This window comes from Branchiostoma lanceolatum, chromosome 17 (genome assembly GCF_035083965.1).
Source record: "Branchiostoma lanceolatum isolate klBraLanc5 chromosome 17, klBraLanc5.hap2, whole genome shotgun sequence".
Classification (NCBI taxonomy): Eukaryota; Metazoa; Chordata; class Leptocardii; order Amphioxiformes; family Branchiostomatidae; genus Branchiostoma; species Branchiostoma lanceolatum.
In genome coordinates, this window is record NC_089738.1 from 15,680,091 (window position 1) to 15,701,931 (window position 21,841).

General features: G+C 43.7%; 2 protein-coding genes across 2 annotated transcripts; both read right to left on the reverse strand.

The window, feature by feature from the left end:
- Positions 1-549: 549 nt before the first annotated feature.
- Positions 550-8,539, reverse strand: LOC136422476 (alpha-amylase 1-like). Its single transcript, XM_066410248.1, has 12 exons — positions 8,369-8,539; positions 7,928-8,073; positions 7,333-7,540; positions 6,704-6,999; positions 5,993-6,188; positions 5,538-5,720; positions 4,871-4,995; positions 3,816-3,988; positions 3,299-3,441; positions 1,915-2,074; positions 1,059-1,447; positions 550-819 (listed from the first exon to the last, which is right to left on the reverse strand). Exons 1-12 carry the CDS (start codon positions 8,537-8,539, stop codon positions 550-552), a joined length of 2,460 nt encoding a protein of 819 aa, XP_066266345.1.
- Positions 8,540-13,244: 4,705 nt separating this feature from the next.
- On the reverse strand, positions 13,245-20,714 carry LOC136422477 (alpha-amylase 1-like). Its single transcript, XM_066410249.1, has 11 exons — positions 20,509-20,714; positions 19,982-20,139; positions 19,035-19,236; positions 18,312-18,607; positions 17,583-17,778; positions 17,038-17,220; positions 16,331-16,455; positions 15,558-15,730; positions 14,823-14,974; positions 13,699-13,804; positions 13,245-13,264 (listed from the first exon to the last, which is right to left on the reverse strand). The coding sequence occupies exons 1-11, from the start codon at positions 20,710-20,712 to the stop codon at positions 13,245-13,247; spliced, it is 1,815 nt and encodes a 604-aa protein (XP_066266346.1). The 5' UTR covers positions 20,713-20,714.
- Between the last annotated feature and the right edge of the window lie 1,127 nt (positions 20,715-21,841).

Here is a 21,841-nt window from a genome sequence, read left to right on the forward strand (position 1 = left end):
CACGATATCGCACTTATGATTACAGAAATTCGAGAAATTGTACATGCTTAGAACTAAATTTTTCATGTAGATTGACTATGGTTACATATGAATTTACCTATGTCTAACAACCGATGTTCTGTCGTTTGCAATAACAAAATCAAAGATTAGCACAAGAAATTATCTTAACGAATTTTACAATCATTTTCTTCTTTGCCATACGTTCAGACTTGTAAACATGCACACAATGCACCATACTAGTATTTGGCTTGTACTGTTATTGGCATGAACATTTTTAGGCTCCAAAATGGTTTTAATGTCGGCCTTTGAACATAACAGTTGTGTCTGTTTGTTCGTTTGTCTGACTGCTTGTTTATTGATTGCGCATCGTGTCAAAACACTGTAGCAATCAGAGCACAGAATGTAATCAGTGCAAAAGTAGCAATATTGCCACCTTGACACGTGGCCGCTTTGGATCGTTCCAAAGCAGAGGTTGGGGAGGGAGTGGATATTTCCAAAGCTGAGGTTGAAGAGGGGGTGGATACGTCTAAAGCAGAGGTTGAATAGGGCTTAGATTCTGTCAAAGCAGAAGTTGGACTTGGGGTAGATTCTGTCAAAGCAGAAGTTGTAGAGGGGGTAGATTCTGTCAAACCAGAAGTTGTAGAGGGGGTAGATTCTGTCAAAGCAGAATTCGAAGTTGGTGAGGGGGTAGATTCCATCCAAGCAGAAGTTGGAGAAGGGGTGGCTTCTGTCAAAACAGAAGTTGTAGAGGGGGTAGATTCTGTCAAAGCAGAAGTTGTAGAGGGGGTAGATTCTGTCAAAGCAGAAGTTGGAAAGGGGCTAGATTCTGTCAAAGTTGAAGTTGTAGAGGGGGTAGATTCTGTCAAAGCAGAAGTTGTAGAGGGGGTAGATTCTGTCAGGGCAGAATTTGTAGAGGGGGTTGATTCTGCCAAAGCAGAGGTTGTGGAGGGTGTAGATTCGGTCAAAGCAGAGGTTTTGGAGGGGGTAGATTCTGTCAAGGCAGAAGTTGTAGAGGGGGTAGATTCTGTCAAAGCTGAAGTTGGACTGTCGGAGGATACTTCCCAGGCAGAAGTTGAAGAGGGGATGGATTCTGTCGAAGCAGAAGTTGGAGAGGGAGAGGATTCTTTCCAAGCAGAGGTTGTGGAAGGGGTAGATTCTTCAAAAGCAGAGGTAGGAGAAGTGGTGGATTCTTTCAAAGCAGAGGTTGAAGAGTGGGAGGTAGTTACTTCTTCTTGGCCTGTAGTATTGTTGTACTCGAAGTTGTTGATTGTACAAGTGGAGTCATCAAACTCGAAGACGTTGACCTTTCCGCACTGTGCAAAGTGGTTATCGGAGGAGTAGGGCTTGGTTCCGACCGCCGTTCCAGAGCACGTTCCTTGTTCTTCAAGGACGCCCTCCCATCGGCGATCACAGCCGTAACCAAGGAGAGCTTTCACCTCAAACCAACCTGGAACAATAAGACGAAAAACTAAAACTACATACTTAGTTAAAGCGACGCTTGGAACTAACAATTTTGAATGTAAGGGGACATGTAAGAGTGCATTGCCAAGCAAAAATCTCCATTGTCAACTTTTAAGGTTTAACCGTTTTGCAGCTATGTGTTTCGAACCTTGAGTAGGGTGAACTGAACACCGCCAGTTTCTCTCTCCCCCTCTATCGTATATTGGGCCTTTTGTTAAAAGAAAGCTTAAGGCAATATCATTTCGTAAGGTTTTTTGGAAAAGAAGGAAATCAATCTAAAGGCGCATTCGACGTTCGGTGACAGAACCGATTGTCGGCAAGGCTCTGAGGCAATCAAAATCTTTTCAGTCACAAGAGATTCGAGACAGCATAGCAAGATCTTCTGCTATGCTGTCTCGAATGTTGTTCTCAATTTTCTGTCGTAATCCTATCGTACGACAAAACAGATCGTACCGTTTTCTGTTCGTGAACAATCCATGTCTACGTCCAACATCCAGTAGTCGGGTCCCCACTGGTTGAGAGGCGTGTAGCCGTACCCATCAGTGCTGACTGTCGCATTGTAGTTGGCGTCATTCGTGGTCCACACCAGAGCACTACCATGAGCTCCATCACCCTAAAATGAGGATAATGAACATATATAATATTTAAGGTAAAGATTGTGAAGGCTATCTAAGTAGTATTAAAAGCAGTTTTTTGTGGGACGTTCTTCCTAACTCTATAGCAGACATGCACGTGAAACGGGACTATCAATTAATGATAATTACGAGTATATGCCATTGCCAAAAACAACGGCACCATGCCCCCCCCGGGGAATAAACAAGAGCTTACCTACCTGTCCACTCTCGACGCCATACCAGTCGAGATTATTGTCTCCCTCTAACCAGGCGGTTGTGTTGGAGGATGCGCTCGTGGTTTTGATTCTATGGCTGATTGGAATCGCACATGGGCTGGCAGCAGTGTCACGGGTACATCCTAGAACAATGGCGGTAGAAGATTAGAAAAAAAATAAAAACATGGCAAACAAATTAAAAGAACGATGAAATAAAGAGTGACTTACCAGGTCTATGCTCGTGTCCAATTCCACCCCGGAGAAACATGGTGTATCCAAATGGCGCCTCCATTTTGATGAACACAACAGTCCTCTTTGCCGACGCTGCAAGGGTCTATGTGAGAGAATGAGAATGAGTATATTTAATCAACAGGCCGCTCATTGTAATACAACCAGCTGCCGCGTGCCTGCGAAGCTGGTGTGTTACGCCGAATGGCGGTTATACCGGCTATATAGATACAGATATAGATACCATGGTCAGGTCATCGTTGAAACACGACAATACAAAATCTCATCAGTATTGAGCAGTTTTCCTCAGTTTATAAGTTATATCTTCCGCAGAATAGATAACATTGTCCGAATTATGAACAAAGAAGTATTAATATCCTAACAACCTGGCCGACGCTGAATGGATGACAGACCCGCAACGGTCCTAGCACGAAGGCCTGAGATCCAGACTTCACGCTCCGCTAGCGCTGGTCAGTCGTCAGCCAATCGGATACTCACCCTCATATTGTTAGGTGGAATGTTGAGCCAATCATATCGCCGCCTACGGTCAAGAAGCTACATGATTGGCTAGTAACTTTCCGTCCAACCACAAGAGGGGGGGTATCTGATTGGCTGACAGCTGACCAGCGCTAATGCAGCGAGAAGCACAATCTCAGGTAAGCACGTCGGGGACATTGCATGGTAGTCCATACAATATCGGCCTGGCATGAGAGAATATAGCTTTTGCAAGCGCACGAAGAGTAAAAGTATGCGTTTGTTTGATCCGTTCATGTCACTGACCATGTCACGTTGGTCCGACGCCAAGTCAGCATGCACGGGAGCTGTGCTTCTTGGTTTGGATGCACGATACACGGGGTATGCCATCCTATTACTGCCCACCTTGGAGGCTACATGGATGGCGACCATTGGATCCTCTTCATCGGCTTCGAAAATAAATTGTTAAGAATTTTTTTCCAGTTGGTAACGTTACAGAATGAGTTACAGCACCAATCAGAATGGCGATGAGTAGATAATTCTCTTATATACTAATTATGCAAACCTTCGATATAGAGACATGGTTTTTATGTTTCCCCCGTAAATTGTAGCCTCCGATGCAGACTCCTCCCGGCTGTTTTCTTTTTCAAGCTACAGTTTTTATACTATTACATTTTTTTTTCTTATTGCTGGCCGGGAAAAAGAAAACAGCCGGGAGGAGTCTGCATCGGAGGCTACGTAAATTGGCTGCCTGCTTTTAAATCTGAGAGTGTCAACGGGAAATGACAACTAGATTGTATTGCTAAAGCCAACATGTACTCACGTGCGATGTGGATGTGGGCCGTTCTGTCCCAACCCACAGTGATGGTCTTTCCCGTGCAGCCTCCCTCAGAAACGTCACCGGATATGACGTCACAGTAGTCACCTTGAGGTAGACCTGTCTGAAGGGTCTCGTCCAGTGCCCACCCGTCGTCATTATTGATGACGATGAAGGCCCTGTGCAGAACAGAAGTGTCGTTTAGCATGAGAGGAACAGTACGCCATCTCACAGTTCTGAATGCACATGGGCAGTCGTGATGCTGATCATGATCCAGTACTGTATAAGGCCATCCTCATTTTATAGCAATACATGCAATATGCGACGGCTATATAGGTGCGTTCAATGTAAAATAACCATCTGCTGGGCACCGAGTGCATGCGAAGCTAGTGTGATACGCCAAAGGGCGGTTATACCGGCTATACAGATACAGATACATTGAAGTCCAAAGTTATAATGAAGTTACAAGGTCCCTGTCCTGCAAGCAACTCTTGCCTAGACGTGTTTGCAACGTTTTCACATGGATGTGAAATTAAGGTATGTGATGTTTTATTGTGTGTATATCTGTTTGCTTTTAAACTGATTGTAAGACATACTTCAGTTCAGCCAACAGGCTGCCTTTGTATGTTGTGTCATGGAACGACAATAATAAACCATTCATATATGTGTTTTCTCGAGCTCTGTGCGCGTTCTTAACCTCTGCTTATGGTTTGACGCAAGAAAAAAATTGTGAAGAAGACCTTAGATCTTAAACCTTCGAGGAACACCCGCCCAAACAACCAGCCAACCATGCAACCAACCATGCAACCAACCAACCTGTTTTATTTATCATTGTAAATTTCTCGCCATTTCTGTCGACGCATTTTTCCTGCCTATGCAGCTTTGGACCCATATATAGCCAAGACAAAAATACACACAGACAGAAAACAATACCTTCGTTTCCACGGAGGTAAACATTCCCAAAGTTGTATCCTTCAATGGCTGTTTCTGCTCCTCTTTGGGTCCAAGATCCTACGAGTCAGAAAAATAAGTTATTAACATTAATTGATGTTGAACGTTACCTGTCTCCCCTAGAGAAAGCGATCTGGTTGAAGTTGTTGTCCCACCAGTTGTACATGCCGTGTCCAGCGGCCAGGTTACGGAACAGGACCATGTTGCGGATCTGACGCCAGCGGTGCTCACATACCTACAGTGCATGTGCAAGAGGACAGAAGAACCTTATTGCACAACAATTGTACACGGTACAATGTATGGCAAGAACTAACGAAAACATCGTGCCTTGGTGCGTTACTTCATTTCAACTTGAGAAGGATCCGATGAGAAGACTGATCTAAAACACCTTGATAAGTGCTTACGGAAATAGCGTATAAAATATTTTTAACACACCACTGGTGGTTTTCATCTTGATTTCAATGCTGAATTGGAAACATTTACATTAAGAGCCACTTAGCGTTTCATATTTAAGCATAATGGAACACACAAATAATAATGGAAGACACTGCAAGAACTTACTGAGTCTACTGAGCACAGACATGAACGAAAGAGGGATATGTAGGATTTTTGGGGTCAGAAAGAAAACTAGGAAGCTTGCGATAAACCGGACAAAGTGGAGAGAATAAACCGGACAAAGTGGAGAGAATTGAAGAAGGACTGATTGCAGCTGCAGGGTGTACAGACCACTGCAGCAGCAGAACACACTGGACTAATAATGGGACATGTATAACTCACCCAGCCGTTGTCACAGGTGCCCATACCGTTGATCTGCACCGGCAGGATGTTCCCTTCATTGTCGGCAGGAGGCCCGACCCAGTTGTTCACGTCCTTCCCGTCTTCCCAATACTGTTCCCAGTAGAAGCTACTCATAACCCGGGCGAACCCGTACGGGAACGCCAGCATGAAGGCACTAGCCATCTAGGAAAGACAAGCAACTTTGGTGTCAAATACTTCCGTCAATCTAAAGCATTAGAATAAGATTTGTTCATTGTCTTAAGCCCCCCTGCTCACGTCTCGATTCAGAAAAATGCATTTACACCTGTCGTGTAAAGTGCCTTTCCCAAGGGCACAAGATCGGTGACATGACAGGATTCGAACCCGGGACCACTTGGCTGAGCCGAACCCAGACCCCATAATAATACTAGAATAAAGAATGATATTGTCGACATGAAATGTTCCTTTTGTCTCACCTTATACAGCCTACTGTCTCTGAAGGTGAGGACGGACGGTCCACCACCGCCGTGGCCCCTCTGGCTGTTGTGGTTGTCCACGAACACCAGGGCGGTGCTGTCCCACGTCATTCCCCAGTCTTTACCAAAGTTTCTCAGACTTTTCAGCTTCCGGTCGTCTACCTTTCTGAAGGTGAGTCCGAGATTCATGCCGTATCTGAAAGGAATGACGTAACACGTACACATTTATCTCTTACGTAGGACTATCAACGGCGATACTACAGTGACATGTACACAGATATTGTCACTTGCATCTTGTACAGTCCTGGGGAGACCTGATTAACTATCGTACAGTTCATGAACTTTTAATTCAAAATACGTGTACCAAAAAATCAGTCACCATGAGAATTTTCGCCCGTACATACATCAATGTTCATTGGATATCCCAGTGATCCCACTCACTCACTTTTGACATGCTTCAACGCAACATTTCAGAAATATAACGCCAGGATTGATCCAAAAGGTGCTCGAAGTCAATACCACCCCCGTCCCTTCAAGTTGGATATTGCCAGCATTTGTAGGTTTGATAATTTCATGACTAAAAATTGGAGGATCATTATAAAGCTAAAAAGAGACTGATGCTAATTCTACTGTGATACCAGATGTATTTTACGACTGTTTCAATGATACTATTTTTTTAATAAAGTTGAGAAAAAAAGATGAGAAGATTACCCGAACTCTTCCACCCTCCCTAGATGGATGTACTCTGGAGGAGAGATTGTCCCTCCGCTGACGACCTCCATGAAGATGAAGGGTCTGGAGCCAGGCCAGAAGTAGGCGGTGTTGAGGTCATTCAGCCGACCGAAGATGGCCTCCAGGTCTCCCGGCCACATGTGTTTGGCGGCATCGATACGAATTCCGGCAACTCCGATGGAGATGAGGTAATTGATGTAGTCTACGATCTTCCCACGGACGTACTCGTTGCCGAGCTTCAAGTCCACCATGCCGTTTACTTGGCAGTTTCGCACCTATGAAACCATTTCAAACATGCAAATTAGTAAATACGGAAATGAGCCATATGCATCCATGTATGTAGTCTCTATACAATCCATATTTGCCTAATATTTTGTTCAGTCCGCAAAGCAATCTAGACATGTTGCTGAATAAATGCAGATTGAAGCAAATTGATAGAAAGAGAAACGAACGGAGCTCTTCCCACCAAGAAGAAAGAAATGACACTTGTGGCGTATGTTGATTAGTGAGGGGAGTAATGAATACGTGTACTAATTCAAAGTACTTCATTCTTGTCAGTAACGAAACATTTCGTTCCAAAATAAAGCCACAGAACCATTATGTCTTACCTCCGACGGGTCGTCATAGTTGTAAATTTTACAGTCACTTGTAGGACACCGACTCTGTGTTGCGTCGTCGTTGCAGTTGAAGTCGGAGGATCCGTACGGCACGCCCTCGAACTCCTTGGTGTTGGTATTGAAGTAGCTGCCGCCTGTCCCAAAACCGCACCCTCGAGCGGATTCCGACATGTGGTTGATCACGAGGTCCGCGTAGATTCTGGTGAGACATAACAACAGAGCAGTTACTGACAGTTGGTAGATTTACAAACTTATCGCTGATCAGCGTTCATTGGAGTACCTTACATAATACAGCAGTAACATTTCCAAACCGATGCACCACCGGGTAGCTTACTTTTTTAAACATTTGCACTCGGAACTCCCAGTGCTTAACTCGGGCCGCCCTGAGTGGACAAAAAGGTGGAGAAAAAGTAACAAGCAACCCACTATTGTTGACAGAAGAGCAAATATTTCTTCCCACAGATCAAACATTTGGCTCTGCCCACGCGTTGTGTACTACCGTTATACGATAGATGCATGATGTTTTCAATAAATCGCATGATATCTGGTACAGACACGTTACAGCATTTATTAATGTATTTCGTACCTGACCCCTTGTTGGTTACAGCGGTGAACCATGTCCCTAAATTCGCCGTCGTTGCCACTGCGGGTGTTGAGGAGATAGCTGACGGGCTGGTAACGCTCATACCAGGGACGGCCTTCAATCGGTACGTTCTCGCTCGGTGGCGACACCTGGCGAGGATGCATCTTTATGTCAGTACGCATCTTTCTTGACTTACAAACTTCAGAGGGCATTTGGGAAGTTGGAAACGAGCCTGGCAGTGAATTAGTGAGTGAGTGAGTGAGTGAGTGAGTGAGTGAGTGGATGAATGTTTGAATGACTGAGTGAGTGAGTGAGTGAGTGAATGAATGAGAGTGTATGCGTGTATGTGTGCATGTGTATGTGTGTGTCAGTGAGTGAGTGAATGGATGAATTAATGAGTGAGTGAGTGAGTGAGTGAGTGAGTGAGTGAGTTTACACACATACCTGTACACCACCGAAGCCGTAGGGTCCCAAGAACCTCTCGCACTCCTCAGCGATGTCAGCCCATCTCCACTCAAACAGCTGCACGATGGCCTCTTTGTTGTAAATTGTGTTTGGAGCATGTTGGGCAGCGGTGCCGCTCAGCCCCACAAGGAGCAGGATTAAGATAGACATACCTGGGGGGGAGGGCAGTTATGAGTACAAGTATCATACTACCATCCTTGTTGACAAATGGAACAAGTCTACCATGGCCGACAAGCTTATATATCCCTATTCTACATTCCACGCAGCTCTATTTTACCTTACATACACCCATATTCCATCTTCCGTGCATTAACTTTATCAGCTGCCATACGTTACTGTCTTTAGATGTAGCTCTGTACTGTAATCACCGTACAGATTAAATCAGCAAATTCCCACGTTCTTCTTGTTTTTATAATGGTCATATAGACAGTGAATAGAGCTTAAAACTCCAGTAGGTAATGATTCACCTTCTTATAATGTAAGTAAGTTATGTAACATGTTAAAACTTTATTTATCCACCAACATGAAAGTCATTTAATCAGTTTACAATTAAGAACTTTGAATTGTACAAGACTGTCCATAATAGTTGCTATTCCGTTGGTGTATATGTAATTGTGACACTGTCTCTTTTACAAGCTCAACTGCAGTTGATAAGATAATACCGAAAGGCCAAAACATAGCACGAGTTTACCTCTTCGCATCCAGTGAATGGGACGCAGCAAGTGGTTTAGCGTGTTTGATCCAAGAAGAATCGGACTGCCCCTGAAGAAGTGTTGTTGCCTCTAGAGGACAGTGTTTGTGCTGTGTGGGAATCTCAGCAATCGATCCGCACAGGCGGACAGACACATCTTTGGTGTGTGTGTTTGTGTGGGGGTGATGTCACAGATCACCAGTTTTACTCCGGGGAATTACTGCGGTTGATATAATGCATTCTTGAATGTTTCATGCCTTAGTACAAACCAGTATAAACGTACGCGGGTTCAACTTCGTCACTTTAGGGGTTGACCAGTAGTAAATCCAACCGGGATCCTTTGATGGTGCAACTGTCCCTCCATGACAAGTAGTACATGCTGGTTGTGATCTTGCATAACTAGCTATAGAGCCCCACGCCCCACAGCGGCACCACTTCTTTCTTTTTTAGGTTTAAATTCTATGCAAATTCCGTGTGTAAATTGTATGTGTAACTGTGTTGTAACTTGTATATAGTTACATAATTGTTGTAAAAGCCACTCATTTCATATTCATAAGGAGGAATAAAGTACAAGAATTAAAGAATAAAAGAAAAAGAAAGACAGTCACTATAATATACACTATTTGTTTGGGGATCAATATAATATACATATACAAATTATGCGACTTAAATCGCCGTTAGCATAATGGTAGGTGACAGGAAGACAATTGCAAGCGTGGGAGTGGATCCGGAACTCTTATAATTAGGTATACAGAAGATCGCAACTAGCACATACCACTTCTCACCAAGGGGCAGGTAAAACATTTTGAGAAGGACTCTTCTGTACCAAAATCAAATGTGTGAAATTCCGTGTTTTTTTTGTAGAACCATCACGCTAGCGTATCTAAAGAAACACATAAACATAACAAATGAAGACACCGAAAAAAGTATTCGTGCACTGTTATGTTTATGTGTGTCTGTAGTTATTTGAGTACATTGTCAATAGAATGGTAAGAAGTGAGTGGCAGGACGAACACGAAGACACTCTGAATACTTCACGAAGGCGTGAGGCTTGCTTTATTATCCTTGATTGGTCACTTGCCTAGAATGTTCACAAAAACTTAAACGTGACTTAACTCTTGTCAGTGAAACAGTTGAGTATTAAACCTACCTATTACTTATGTTAACAAAATTGTGTTACAGCTAATTAACAGAATATAAAAAGGAACGTTCTGATGTTTATCTTAGATATTGTTACAAGCACTGGATTCCTCTACGATTACATATCCTATGTTTACATCAATTTTACAGGATTACGTACAAGATTACTTGGATTACATTCAATAGATTCAATATCACTTGGATTACATTCTATAAAATTATGATTATACAGTCTAATAATCGCTGTCCTGTCATTTACGATAATGTAACCAAAGAGTAGAACAAGAAAATGACTAAAACAACTTCTGGTTAAATTAGAGACAACCACCCTGATTAAAATATCTTACTTGAAATACTTGCTCAACCTCAAACCGAAATCACACGAGTAAAGTAAACACTTAGCTCCCATTGATGACCCCCAAGAGATTAGTGATTTTTTTCATAATTATGCATAAAGTTGCTTACAAGTTCTAAACGTTATGCATACGGATCCGTAGGGTTATGCATAACTATGCATAAGGCCCAAGAGTTATGCATAATCATAATGGCTCATACAGTTATCATAATTACGCATAATGATACAGTTATGCATACTTACGCCTAGGGATAATGTATAAGTCCTCATATGAGTTCCTTCATATATAATCATCGTAACCGTAGGGGCCATTAAGCATAACCTGTAAACCTTATGCATAATTATGCATATCCTTCAAAGCTCTACGCATAAATATCCATATTTATGCATGATTATGCATACTTGATCTAATCCCCAGAGGATCGTCAGTTGGTGCTACTTATTCTTAATTCCCATATTAAACCGGAATGTGTTTTAATGTGTTTTAATACAACAACTGAACTATGAATATCAACGGTTACCTCGTTATCTTTAAGGTATCATTAACCAATAAATAATAATAATTTACCTACGTTTAAAATCTCTCACCTATGTTCTTTCGTTCACCAGATCATAGTTCGTTTGAAATTGTATCATACTTACAGCAGGCTTGGACAGAAAACGTAAATACTACATTAATTCATAAGAGGATGAAAAAGAAGAAATCTGGAAGATCGATATTATAATTCATTTCGGTTGGTTTCATTCATTCACTCATTAGAACAGGAAATTATTTCACCAATAACTTTTTCAAGCTGCTTTGTTGCGAGTACACCGTGCGTTTTCTTGCATTAAAGGCCACACGGATCGCATTGTTAATAACATGAAAAATTTTAGGCTACAAAATGGTATTGTAATGGTATGGTAAAATGGTCGGCATTCTAGCACAGCCATTTGACCGATCGTTCTATTGTTTGCTCCTTTGTTTGTTTGTTTGTTTAAGTGTTAAACACAGACCGTTATCAGTACAAAAGCGGCAATTTTCCCATCCTTACGGGAGGCTGCCTTGGATACTCCCAAAGCTGAGGTTGGAGACGGGGAGGATACTTCCAAATCAGGGGTCGAAGAGAGGGTAGATTCATTCCAATCGGATGTTGAAGACGGAACAGAGGTTGGAGAGAAAGTAGAGTGTTCCCAATCAGAGGTCGTTGAGGGGGAGGATACTTCCCAGGCAGAAGTTGGACTGGGGGTGAACACTTCGAAAGCGGAGGTTGACGAGTGAGTGGGTTCGTTCGAAGCAGAGGTTGGAGAGAAGGTGGATACTTTCCAATCAACAGAGGTTGGTGCGGTGGAGGATCCCTCAAAAGCAGAGGTAGGAGAAGGAGAGGATTCTTTCCAATCATCAGAAGTTGAAGAGGGGGTAGATACTTTCCAATCAGAAGTTAGAAAGGTGGTGGATATACTCGAAGCAGAGGTTGGGGAGTGAGTGGATTCTTTCCAATCAGAGGTTGGATAGATGGAAGATTCTTCCCAAGCAGAGCTCGAAGAGGAGGTGGATACTTTTGAAGCAGAATTTGAAGAGGGAGAGGATTCTTTCCAAGCAGAAGTTGTGGAATGGGAGGATATATTCTTAGCAGAAGTTGAAGAGGGTGTGGAATCTTTCCAAGCAGAAGATGGAGAGGGGGAGGTCGCTACGTCTGCTTCAGTAGTGGCTTCATAGTCTTCAAAGTCGTTGATTATACAGGTGGAGTTGTCAAACTCGAAGACGTTGACCTTTCCGCACTGTGCAAAGTGGCTGTCGGAGGAGTAGGGCTTGGTTCCGCCCGCCGTTCCGCCGCACGTGCCTTGCTCCAGAAGGACGCCTTCCCACCGGCGATCACAGCCAAGGTAACCAAGGATAGCTTTCACCTCAAACCAACCTGGAAAAATAAGACGACAAATAAGACGGATTTAAGACATGATAGAATCCATGATCGCTATATAGAAACATTATAATTTTACCGACATCTTAAGATTTGTCCGCTTTAAAGCTATATGTTTAGGATCTTGAATTATGTAAAATTTACACAATCAGTTTCCTAATTCCCCTGCTGTCACATATTGTTTTTAACGACTGATGCTCTTGTGTAAGATACTGGGAAATCAGGTAAGTGCCACACAAGGCCCATCCAATTCCTCATTTGATTATTTTTTTGTTGTCGGAGGATTTTCCGTGAGGCTTTGACTAAATTGATCGTTGACAAGGCCGATGATCTATGGCAATATCTGTCATCCTTGATTCACGACTGCCCCCAGATGTCCTCTATTTCTGTCCTCAAATCTATCGTACCGTTTTCTGTTCGTGTACAATCCATGTCTACGTCCAACATCCAGTAGTCCGGTCCCCACTGGTTGAGAGGCGTGTAGCCGTACCCATCAGTGCTGACTGTCGCATTGAAGTTGGGGTCATTCGTGGTCCAGACTAGAGCACTACCATGTGCTCCATGACCCTATATGAAACAATAAAGTTATGTACGAAGGTGGTTCAATAAAGATTTCGTATGACCCACTTGCAGTTATTGAAGGAGGCCGAGGTTACACATGTATGAAAACAGCTGTATTTACATTATTGAACTCCTAACTGTTTTTATTTTACACAAAAAAATATTATTAAAATAATCTAAATAATCTACCACCATAAATGTGAAATTTCAGCCGCCTCCTATAAATACTGTAAGTGGGTCAGGGGAAATGTTTATTGAACAGCCCTCGTATATGCGAGGAGGGAAGGGAAGGAGTCCATGAAGGCATTATTAACCGCTACATATGTGTGTTACATCACTATCATTTAATCATAAGCTGTATTGAGTATGCCCCCCTCCTGGCATCAGAACATTTGTAAATTATTACCTGTCCTTTTTCGACGCGATACCAATCAAGATGGTTGTCTCCTTTTGTCCAAGCGGCTATTGCGCTATTATTGGTTCTATGGATGATGGGAATCGCACATCTGCTTGAAGAAGCGTCTTGTGTGCATCCTAGAACCAAGGTAGAAGATGGAAACAAAAGATTTTGCATATGGCAAAGTCCAGGAGTGGAGAAAGATAAAACGAAATACAGAGGCAGAGAAATTGATTTTAGTGAAGAAAAGGAAACCGATTTTACCAGGTCTGCGCTCATGTACAATTCCACCTCGGAGAAACATGGTGCTTCCGAATGGCGCCTTTAACTTGATGAACACAACCGTCCTCTTAGCCCATAAGGGAAGGGTCTACATGAACAAAATGAATATGCTTAATCACCAGGTCATCATTGAACATGACAATACAGAATTTTATTAGCATTGAACAGTTTTCTGCATTTGGAGTTCTGTGTCCCGAAGATAAAATTAACCGAACCCTGGAAAAGTAAGTATTGTTATCCCAACAGCGTGCCCAACGCTGTATGATTTCCAGATGAACAAGCTATCAGCCACCCAAAAATCAAGACCATAGCATGTCCAGGTCAAAAGATACAAAAACGGAAGTTCTGCTGCAGTACCAAGGTCACATATCAGGGGGCCCAAAATCGACCTTGAACTTCGGCTTCACAACACCTGCCCACATATAAAATATCATCGTAGTCCATAAAGAGGTTCTTGAGTTATGGTGACTAGAGTAGTCCGGAAACACAAACAGACAAACAAGCAAACAGATACACAGACACACACACAGACGCACCCAAAACTATACCTCCATTTTCATGGAGATAATTAAGCAACGGCGTAACGCCCTGCTATTCGTCTCTCTCGCTAGCGCGCTGCGTTATTACTGGTCAGTCGTCAGTCAATGAAATCCTATCGTAGTTAGATGGAACGTTGCTAGCCAATCATGTCGTCGAGTACTGTCAAGAGGCAACAAGATTGGCTGGTAACTTTCCCTCCAACTACAGGAGGGGGAAAAGGACGAATTGACAGGGACAACGCCGGGACGTTGTGTGATATAATGAATGAATGAAAGACCTTTATTGTACAAGCTAAGCACAGGTCATGGTGATAAGCAAAGGAATATATATAGTGGTGATAACATAACGTAATAGAAGTTGATATCTTACTACGTCTAATAGGACTAATCTATACTTGTCTACTATTTACAGGTTCAACATCTTCTCGCTTCTTAAGGCAATTGTAGATGTATGTGTATATGGAACTCGTATGCAAGCGGCGTGCCTGGCCTGACAGGCGAGGGCGACTTTTACAAGCATACGAAGAATAAATGTTTGCCTCCGTTTGTTGCGTTAATGCCACTGACCATGGCACGTTGGTCCGGAGCCGGAGCAGCATACACGGAGTCCTCTGCAGCTGTGCTTCTTGGTTTGGCTACGGGATGCGCGGGGTATGCCATCCTATTACTGCCCACCTTGGAGGCTACATGGATGGCGACCATTGGATTCTCTTCATCGGCTAAGAAAAGAGTTTCAGATAAGTGTTAACCTTTTTTTTTGCTTCTAGTTGGTAGCCTTAGAGAATAAGTTACTTAACCAATGACAATGACATTCATATGTTCGCATAACGTGTTAATCGCCTATAGAGGAAACAAACCAGTTTTGTACAGTAGGAACATACTGGTTAAGATCCGACTGTAGTAAGGTTTGATCCGAGAAGGACCCTCTTGTATTTTCGTTAAGTTTGATGGGTTCTTTAATGTGTTCAAAATGTGTCTCTTCTCAAACACATACGGGGCCTCTAGCTTAAGGTCTCACCTGAGATAAGCTAGGCAGTCATTGTTACGAGTGATGAAATAGGTGTAAAGTGCCTCCCCCCAAGGGCACAAATTAAAGCCTTCAAGGGATGATAATTCTTAGGTTGTCCTTATAGTATTAGGACAACAGCCCTTACTACCAAACAAATTCAATTTGATAATATGTACTCTTAATTGACATAGAAAAGTTATTTTCAGAATGTTTCTCCTTTACATTGATTGCCCTCTTCTGACTCTGAGTGTGTCAACCGACAATGACTAGAATGTATTGCTACATGTACTCACGTGCGATGTAGATATGAGCCTTGCTGTCCCAACCCACAGTGATGGTCTTTCCCGTGCAGCTTCCGTAAGAAATATCACCGGATATGACGTCACAGTAGCGACCAGGAGACAGACCTGTCTGCAGGAACTCGTCCAGTGGCCACCCGTCGTCATTATTGATGGCGATGAAGGCCCTGTGCAGATCAAGAGTATCGGGTTTAGCAAGAAAGAGGAAATAGAGAAAATTGATGTACATGATTTGTGTTCTTGCTCCACCAAGGAGCCTTACTGCCATACGTTGCCCTCTAGATCGCTTGCCATGCCGCCAGCCAATCAGATAGGCAGTCTTCTGTTGATGAAGGGAATATCATCAGGCAATTACGTTGCCTCTACGTCGTAGGCGACGAGGTGGTTGGCTGTTAACTGATCTGATTGGCTGACGTCTGACCTAGTGCTACTCTCCAAGCCGAGGTTCGGCTCCAGCTGGTTTTTGCCGTTTTTAGGTGTTTCTGTCGGGCTTTCTTTTTTGTCCTGTTTACTTTTTGTTGCCAAGCCAAACACATTTGTCAAAACTATACAACAGGACAAAATAGAAAGCCCGACTAAAACGCCTTAAAACACCTCTGCCTGGAGAGTAGACCAGTGCTGACGCAGCGAGAAGCGCAGGTCGCAGGCCCGTGCACCAGGGCCGTTGATTGACATACACAATGGGACTGGCAATTGGAGGGTACTAAAGATTTCTGCTCTTCTTTGGGTCCTATGAATCAGGCAAAAACATTGGTGTTGAGCGTTACCTGTCTCCTCTGGAGAAAGCGATCTGGTTGAAGTTGTTGTCCCACCAGTTGTACATGCCGTGTCCAGCGGCCAGGTTACGGAACAGGACCATGTTACGGATCTGACGCCAGCGGTGCTCACATACCTAACCGTGCAAAAAAAAAAGAAGTTTCTAACAATGAACGAGATTTTAAGGGGTTTTAAAAGGGTTACCTTCGGCCAACGACGCACGCAAAGTTGCTTTATAATCACATGACTCGTATAGTCGTAAGGGCTCATCGACCATCCCCAAGCTAGACGGGGGCTGATACCAACTGCCGGGCTGTTTTGACCGTTGCACTTCCGTTCATGTTCACGTGACATAGGCTTCGGGTCATTTCAATTTGAGAAGGATCAGAGGATTGATGGAAAGCTTCTTGTTAAGCTCTAGACCTTATTTACTGAAATGGCGTATAAAATCTTTGTAAAACATGACTGGTTGTTTTTATATTGATTTCTATATTTTTATATTGAGTTTTTTGTTGTTGTTGCTTTTGAAGAGACAACAATGGCGTGGCACTGCACTCAAGTTTTCATAACTTATATTAACATACAGAGAACAATCACCCATTTTTGCACCTGGGTGGAGTGAGGAAAGTCGTGTTTAAAAGTGCCTGCCCCAAGGGCACAGCATCGGTGGGGTGAATGGAATGTTTCATATAAGCATCATGAGACATGTATAACTCACCCAGCCGTTGTCACAGGTGCCCATACCGTTGATCTGCACCGGTAGGATGTTCCAGTTACTGTCGGAAGGAGGCCCGACCCAGTTGTTCACGTCCCTCCCGTTTTCCCAATAAGTGTCCCAGTAGAAGCTACTCATCAGCCGGACGAAACCGTACGGGAACGCCAGCATGAATGCGTTAGCCATCTGAGAAAAAAATCGATTGGGGTAAAATACGTCCCTCGAGCAAAAGCCAAAGCATAAATTCTGGACAAAAGTTTGTGGAAATCGATCGTTTTTATTCTGTTTCTGCACGAGAATTATTAAGATGGCATTGATTCATTAACCTACAGGAAGCCAGACCGTAGCCATGAAAACCGCTGGAGGATTCAAACTTACACCATTTTTTTACCCAGTCCTAAAGTCTGCCTCTACTGGCACTTTGAAATGATCTACTTCTATTTTGGGAACTGTATGGGTCATGTCAAGTCAGACTTATGTATACTCTTTTGGGCGTTGATGATGATAATATCGTCGACATGAAATATTCCTTCTGAGTTCTGACCCACCTTGTACAGTCTGCTGTCTCTGAAGGTGAGGACGGACGGTCCACCACCGCCGTGGCCCCTCTGGCTGTCGTGGTTGTCCACGAACACCAGCGCGTTGCCGTCCCACTCCATGCCCCAGTCTTCACCAAAGTCTTTCAGGCTACTCAGCGTCCGGCCGTTCTGCTTTCTGAAGATGGTTCCGAGATGATCGCCGTACCTGGAAAGAATGACGAAACATGTAACGTTACAAAATGTTCTCTAAAAGCACCAATTATTGGAAAATGTCTGTGACACTGCTGCTTTTAAAACGATAAATGATTATCTTTACTGGGACTACTGCTCGGATTGCAGGCCGGCATGCCAGGGCCGTTGCTTGATACATACAAGCAGGGGGTCTGTCATGAGAGGAAATGCACAGGCACAGCAGCCACAACCACACACACACACACACACACACACACACACATACACACACACACACACAGACAGATAGACAGACAGACACACACACACACACACACACACACACACACACACACACACACACACACACAAAACCATTCACCATCGACCATTACATCGGTTTACATCGGACATCTGATCCATTCACTTATGATTTCTGACTTACGTCAAGTGACGTCGGGAGTGGGTCAAAGGTGTCCAAAGTCGATACCGTGCCCCGCCCGCCCCGATGAATATTACTAACATCTATAGGTTTGATAATATTCTGATTAATGGTAACAAGCTTACTCGAACTCTGTGACCCTTCCAAGATGGATGTACTCTGACGACGAACCGCCCCCTCCCTCGAGGACCTCCATGTAGATGAAGGGTCGGGAGCCTGCCCAGAAGTAGGCGGTGTTCAGGTCGTTCAGCCGACCGAAGATGGCCTCGAGGTCTCCCGGCCACATGTGTTTGGCGGCATCGATACGGAAGCCGGCAACTCCGATGGAGATGAGGTAGTTGATGTAGTCTACGATCTTCCCACGGACGTATTCGCTGTCGGTCTTCAAGTCCAACATGCCGAATATGCGGCAGTTTCGCATCTATGAAGCCATTTCAAAACATGCAAATTACTAATCATGTATATGCGTGTATGCGCCCTTCTTTATCAGCGCTGAAACCTTCCCGGTCTCAGCCCTGCTCTTTTGAACGGAGATTTTGGGTATTGGTGGCGATTTTTCCTGGTATCTGAGAACCTGGTCCACTTGCAAAGATGGGAAATAAGCGCTCTCCCAAAAGATTATCGCAAAAATGAACACCGGCAGGCCTGCAAAGGAGGCTACTGAGACCACAGGTGTGGTTGAAATAGATGAAGAATCAAATAAATGAAAGCAGCAACGATCACGTAATGTATAAAACAGTACTGTGAAGTCTTCATTAGTGTGTAAAGTTATGAATACATCATTTACTTTCTTATTGTTATCAATGAATTTTAACTTGGCATATAAAGGTTTATAAAAAGCGTTTCACCTCAAAAGCGTCGTCAAAGTTGTGAACTTTGCAGTCACTCGTGTAGCACCGTGTCTGTGTGACGTCGTAGTTGCAGTTGAAGTCTAAAGCGCCGTACGGCACGCCCTCGAACTCCTTACTGTTGGTATTGAAGTAGCTGCCGCCTGTCCCGTAACCGCAGCCCATAGCGGACATGTGATTTAACACGAGGTCCACGTAGATTCTGATGAGACAAAAGAGAGCAACTTATCATAATTAGTTATTGACAGTGGGTAGATCCACGAAGAAACTTGATCTCCGATTATCGTGGCAATTGTACTCCTTCCCAATTAAAAGGTGTTACGTTAACACATTTATTGGAATACCTTTCCTAATTTTGCAGTCACCAGTCTAAACCGGTACAGAAGGCGATCCGACCCGCGGGAGGGCTGGGACCGAGGGAGATGCGGAAAACACCGTGTTGTATTTCATTTATGTCATACTATACCATAACGAAACAGACATGTCAATGTCAAATGCGCCAGAAGTAAAGAAAAATTGGTGTCCGCCTCGAACAAAAATTATAACAACAGCAGTTCCGACATCCGAATCCGGTATTCGAATTTTCGACAGCGGCGCACTCGGCGCACTCAAAATGCATTCTAAATAATCTTTGCCAGACTATGGGAGCCCATGTGATAGAGGTAGAATGCCGTGTGATAACCAAACTTATCACCCGGTCCGGAACACCCGTATTGAATGTTTTCGTGGTCCAGGTATGACATAAGGGGTCAATTACTGGTTCCGAGATGGTTGGAAAATGGTTAGGACATGGTTGGCCCAAAATGATAGGCGTAGCCAAAAACTGCTCAGATTACTGCCGACTTATTGCCTACTGCCGACTTACAGCCTTGGTTCGGCTATGTGTAACCGGGGCTTTACTTTGACTAGTACGACCACGGTACAGTATGTATTACTACATTTCGTACCTGACTCCCTGCTGGTTACAGCGGTGAACCATGTCCCTAAATTCGCCGTCGTTGCCGCTCCGGGTCTCAAGTCGATAGCTGACGGGCTGGTAACGCTCATACCAGGGGCGGTGTTCGTAGGGCGAGTCGATCGGTATATTCTCGCTCGGAGGCGACACCTAAATGTAGGAATCGAAAAATGGATATTTATCGTAGTATAATGGTATATCATTCTTGACTTTGATCTCCAGAGGGCGTTTGTGGATTTGGAAGCGACCTTGGTGTTTCAGTGAGTGAGTGAGTGAGTGAGTGAGTGAGTGAGTGAGTGAGAGAGTGATGAATGAATAAATGAGTGAGTGAGCGAGTGGGGGAATTGAAGAATGACTGAGTGAGCGAGTGAGTGAATAACTGAGTGGGTGAATGAATGAATGAGTGAGTGAATGAGTGAGTGAGTGAATGAGTGAGTGAGTGAGTGTGTGAGTTAGTGAGTGAGTGAGTGAGTGAGTGAGCGAGCGAGCTAGTAGCTGCGCGTTAGTATTCACAGGTACCTGTACACCGCCGAAGCCGTAGGGTCCCAAGAACCTCTCGCACTCCTCAGCGATGTCAACCCATCTCCACTCGAACAGCTGCACGATGGCCTGTTTGTCGTACGCTGTGTTTGGAGCATGTTGGGCAAGAGCGCCGCTTAACCCCGCAAGGAGCAGGATTAGAATACACATCGCTGGAAGGAATAAGACAGCTATAATCATCATCCTATACTACTACTACGAACGAGGTCAATTCACTTTTTGAGAACCACGTTTCTTGTCACATGTAGCCGCCACATGTAATTGTTTTAGCGGCTACTAGCCACTATTTCTGGCCTCAGAAAGCCACTGTTTTCAGGTACTTGTCGGCCACGGTACAGCTACAGATTGAAAAATCACATTCCCACGTTCTATTTTCTGTTGTGGTGGCAGGCCGAGAAAAGTGCTTGTAAAATTCACCAGGTTTTGATTTAGTGTCTTACAATGATTCATTTTTCACCATCAGAAATTCTTTAACAGCTTAGGGATTTTGGAATTGTACAAGTCTTAAACAAGGCAGTTGATATTTCGGTACGGTGTTTGCAGTTAATTATGTCATGTAAATGTAGTGCATATGCTGTTTGTTTTTTTAAATTCCCTAACCATTACAGTTCCAAGAATACTAAAACACACAAAAAAAACGTAAACACAGCTCTCACCTCTTTGTATCCACCGTATAGGAAGCAGCGAGTGATTTAGATTGTTCGATAAAAAATAGACGGACTGCCTGTGAAGAAAATGTAGCCTCTGGAGGCTGGTGTTTGCGCTGTGTGAGAATCTCGCTTGTGCGGATGGATACACCTTTGGTCGGTGGGGGTATGACAGGTCCTTGCTTTTATTATAGGGACGCATTGGGTTATATAATCAATTTCTGAGTGTTTCATTTCAAATTAAAAATCAGTCTAAAAGTACTTAATTCAACTTTTTAAAGTTTTGTCGTCTATCAGCTCAATCCTGTCCTTTGTATGCTTTAACTGCCCCCCTTGGTGACAAGTTGCATGTGCTGGTTGTGATTTTATATAACCACTACGGTGAGAGCTTCACTCCCACGCTTAAAGCGCCTTCCTAGAGTACCTACCATTATGCAAACGGCAACCTAATTCGTATAACTCGTACATGCATATGGTCACCACCCAAATAACGTTTATCATAGGGACACACTTTCTTTCTCCTTTTTCTTCCTTTCCTTCCTTCCTTCCTTCCTTCCTTCTTTCCTTCCTTCTTTTCTATCTGTCTTTCTTTCGTTTCTTTTTTCTTTCGTAAAATCAGTTGCCTCACACGGTAACTCAAGAGCGACATCTAGCGAGAACGCTGC